Here is a 4,200-nt window from a genome sequence, read left to right as displayed (position 1 = left end):
GGCAACCACACATTGTTTCCTTCTTTCGACCCTTAGACAGGCAGTAAACACTGATACCATAACTGGGAGAAACTGAAGGCAGGTCTAACTTCGACTTAACAAAGACAGTAACATTGACAGATACACAAACTAACACAGGGGCTAACATACAGGCTACCACCAGACACCGAAGAGAGACATGAACAACATGTGGCTGGCTGGCGGCGACAATGTGGAGGAAGACCCCTGGACTGGCAGCGGTGCAGGAGTTCCCTTCGGCCAGCGATGACTGTGCCAGCGACGGCCACGGTGTGGAGGCCTCCCCTCGGCTGGAAGCGGCGATGCAGAGGATCCCCAGGCCGGCAGTGGCAGCATAGCAGACTCTCAGGCTGAGGATGACAGCGGAGAACCCCTGGCCTGGTAGCCGCGCAGCCGCTCTGGACTGGCAGCGTTGGTGTGGTGGACTCCCACGCTGGCGATGCCAATGAGGGGACCCTTGGGCTGGCAGCATCAATGTGGTAGCCCCTCTAATCAGCAGCAGCAGTGCGGAGAGTCCCCTGTCAGACCCCCCCCCCCCCCCCCCCCCGCCAGAAGCGTGGAGCGTCAGCGCCCAGGAGTAGCCTGGCTCCGGACCTCACCAACAGATCCAGCCCAACAGGGTCCTGGAGGTTGTCCAGCCAGAACGGGTGGTGGACCACTTTACCAGCAACCACCTCCTGCAGCGCTCACCTGGCAGCATTTCAGGATGGACCAGGGAGATGGTGGACCCCATTTCCACAAGGCCGATGTGGAGGTGCTTTCCAGGTTGCAGACAACATATAAGCCATACATCCAACCCAGCTGAATCTGGGGTGCTCGGCTTCATGGAGTCAGAGCTGGGCAATGGCATCCCATGTGGCCCGACTCCCCACAATGGAAGCACATTTCTGTGGACTGCCTGGCCATCCACCCCCCTTGCTTTCCTCCGGTAAGCCTGATGCACCAGGTGCTTCACACAATGAGACTGCAGGATGTGCTCCATCCACAGATGAATGCTTGGGGCACAAGCTCTGTCTGCTTGATGTCGTTAAAGGTGGGGTAGCCATGATGAAGATCAGTGGCATAAGCACCCGGGCTCTTTCTCTTTAGGCAGGCGACCAGTTTATCTCTGGTGTCGTCTGCGATAATCCACTAGCCAACCTGGCACTGCAGTGAAGAAGACAAAGTGTTGTTGCCTTTTTTTCCGGCCTTAGGCCTTTTATTGTAACACACAGACAGGCAGAAAACACTGACACCATACTGGGAGAAACAGCTGGAAGGTAAAACTTTGAAATGCAGTGACAGATACGCTAACTAGCACAGGGGTTAACACACAGACCCTAAAAACAGCTATAAATGCGGACGAAATGATAACTCATACACGGGCTAACACCAGACAGAAAAGGGAGACATGAATCACGTCACTGGGACAAAACACTACAGATTAACAGACCCAGCAGTTATCATTTGTCTGTGGATGTTTTAATGTACTGCTGTATTAATATAATGTATGATGTTCTTTGTGTTGTTGTATTGTCACTATGCATCAATACAAATTTAAAAAACAGACCCAGCAGTCTCTTGCCCCAGATTATGCTGGGAAACCCCCAGTACACCACAATACTATATGCTTCTCATTAAAAAAAAAGTGACTTGCTTGCGCTTCAGTGTGAGTCGTCTGTAGATTTGTCTCTGTATCTTAAGCAACAAGCATGAACTGATCTACCTCTGATCCCCGAAGCGTCTTTCCCTAATACCACTTAGCAAGATGAGCATGATGCACCTACAAGCATTAGATGGCAACGTAGGTTTGTTTTTCCGCTGATGCGCTCAAAGGCGTCTTTGTACCCAGGGAGTATAAATGAACAGTGGACACCTTCTCATGTCCAAACTACTTCCACAGCTATCCACAGGTAAGTTGTCTCCAGTAATTGTTAAATCACAGCTATGTTACAGACTAATTCCTCACTCACTTAACTTGGATTACAAAACATTCTCAGCTTCCATTCATTCTTCTTTTGAAAACTCTGAGACCCATCCCATGGTTGTACTGCATAGCTTTGATCAAATTGTTTTGTACTTCTTCCGTGTCCTGCAGCATCCGGATGGCCCGCCTACCCCCAGCAGCCCCTGTGGTGCTGCTGCTTCTGACTTCCTGTTTCCCACGAGGCTTGACCGCCCCGCCCCAATACCTGTGTGGCTACCACCTGGTGGAGGCTCTGTACCTGGTGTGTGGCGACAATGGCTTCTTCTACAGTCCAAGCAAGAGCAAAAGGGACCTGGCAGCTCTCCTTGGTAAGGCTACTGTGACCTGGGAAAACATGGTAGAGGGCCCCCTCACAGATCAGGGACTCCACTTCTTCCACATACAGAATTCTCTAAATATACTACTGTATAATATATTCTGTGTGTTTTACTGTGTGGACGTATGTCTGCAACAGTTTTCTTCTTTCTTCCTTACCCTAGTTCTCCTCTCCAAGTCATCAGTCCCGGGGAGACAGAAGCATCCGGTGAACGTGCGCATGGAGGTGAGAATGAAGAGAGGCATAGTAGAACAGTGTTGCCACCAGCCATGCAGCATCTACCACCTGCAGGAGTACTGCAACTGACAAGGCGCGCATGACAGATGCATCACTGATCTACACCAATGACTGGCAGCTTAACTGCTCAATTCAACTCTGGATCACTGGTTTCACACCTACCCACGGCAACACATCTTTGTTTGCCTCAGATACAGGACTGACTAATTTTTGTAATTGTTTGTGTGTTAGCAGCAATAAAATATTGATCAATTTGCATCTACATGGGAATTTGTGTCATTTTCATCGGGAAATGAATTATGAGCAAGACTGCTGTATTACAGAAGCAAGCCAGGCCTGAATGGGTTTTTTTTTTGTGGATGTCTACTGCCCTCTTCTGTTCAAAAAGGGAAATGTTTATATCTACAACGTATCTACATAGTCTACATACAGTGTATCTTGGGCTCAACCAAAGGCTTTTCATGCTATTATTTTAACAATAGCAGGAATTAAAGCCACAGTTCCTTTTTTGGTTTGAACCATTTACACAAGCTGTGGTCAATGATGTCATGCTTATCTTCCAGGGTTACTTTTCATGTTTTTTTTTCATAGGTACATAGATCCTGTTGGATTTATAGGCCTTTTACATTGTCACTGTTGGTGTAAAACTCTTTTTTTAAACCCAATTATAGCATTAAACATCCTTTATGTGTGTGTGTTAGCTCTCCATAGCTCTCCTTTGGTTTAAAGTTACTTTAAGTGGCTATGTTCTGGCCATTGTTTCATCTCACTTGTGCAAAATGTAATGTAGGTTTTACAAGAGATTTCATCTTAATAAGGGCTATTTGTCGAAAAAGTCATATTGCGATTATTGTGGTCAATATTGTGATTTGAGATATGTAAAGAAATACTAATACAGATACAAACATAAACAAATGGTATCATGAGTCTACTTGCTTGGGCAGCTCATTTTTATCCCTTTCAAGTCAGGCATAAGAAACCCCGTCTTTTTTAACTGTTTTTAACGTCTCCTCCTTTTTTCACAAGCTCAGCCTTTTTCCCTGTTTTCTGAGAACACAAGAACGAGTAGGCCATTATAAGAGTTGGCAACACACCCCATCTATACTCAGCATTAATGAGAACTATTAATGCATAGCCTACCACTTAATATGAAAATATTCTGTGTAATCTTGACTTGTTGAAGGAATGCTTTCACCTGGGGTTACAGCTGAAAATATTATTAGAATGAAGTTATCCACAATAGTATTATATTCATACATTTAGCATGTAGGGAGTAGATCTTACTTCATTAACAGTAACAGGTCAATTTCAGAACTGTAGCCCATGCGTAGACTATAATTTTAATTATCATAATTGTTTCCCCATATTTTAAACAGAGTAGGTTGTCAAGTTCACACATGCACATTTTTTATTTAAAGCTCCTCTCCTGGTATTGATTAACCCCCCAAAACAAATCTGTTCCTTATGTTCCTCTGTTCTTATTAAGTATTCACGGAGCTATGAATATGTTAATTAGATACACATGGCTTTGCTCATACCTCTGGTTTCGACATAACCTTATGCTAATGATATGTAAAGTTCCACCTCACAAGTTGATGCTGTTGGTTCTTGAAGTATAAAAGCGAGGCTGTCTGTTTTTGAGACGGTCATTGGTACATTGCTT

General features: G+C 45.4%; 1 protein-coding gene across 1 annotated transcript; it reads left to right on the top strand.

Annotated features, from left to right (window-relative positions):
• Positions 1–1,879: 1,879 nt before the first annotated feature.
• Positions 1,880–2,606, top strand: insb (preproinsulin b; the record flags this gene model as incomplete). The annotated part of the gene is made up of 3 exons (XM_080841175.1): positions 1,880–1,914; positions 2,096–2,292; positions 2,464–2,606. The coding sequence occupies 3 exons, from the start codon at positions 1,880–1,882 to the stop codon at positions 2,604–2,606; spliced, it is 375 nt and encodes a 124-aa protein (XP_080697301.1).
• Positions 2,607–4,200: the final 1,594 nt, after the last annotated feature.

This window comes from Sprattus sprattus (assembly GCF_963457725.1).
Source record: "Sprattus sprattus genome assembly, chromosome: 6".
NCBI lineage: Eukaryota > Metazoa > Chordata > Actinopteri > Clupeiformes > Clupeidae > Sprattus > Sprattus sprattus.
The sequence above is the reverse complement of the archived record's forward strand: the minus strand, read 5'-3'. Positions and strand labels throughout refer to the sequence as shown.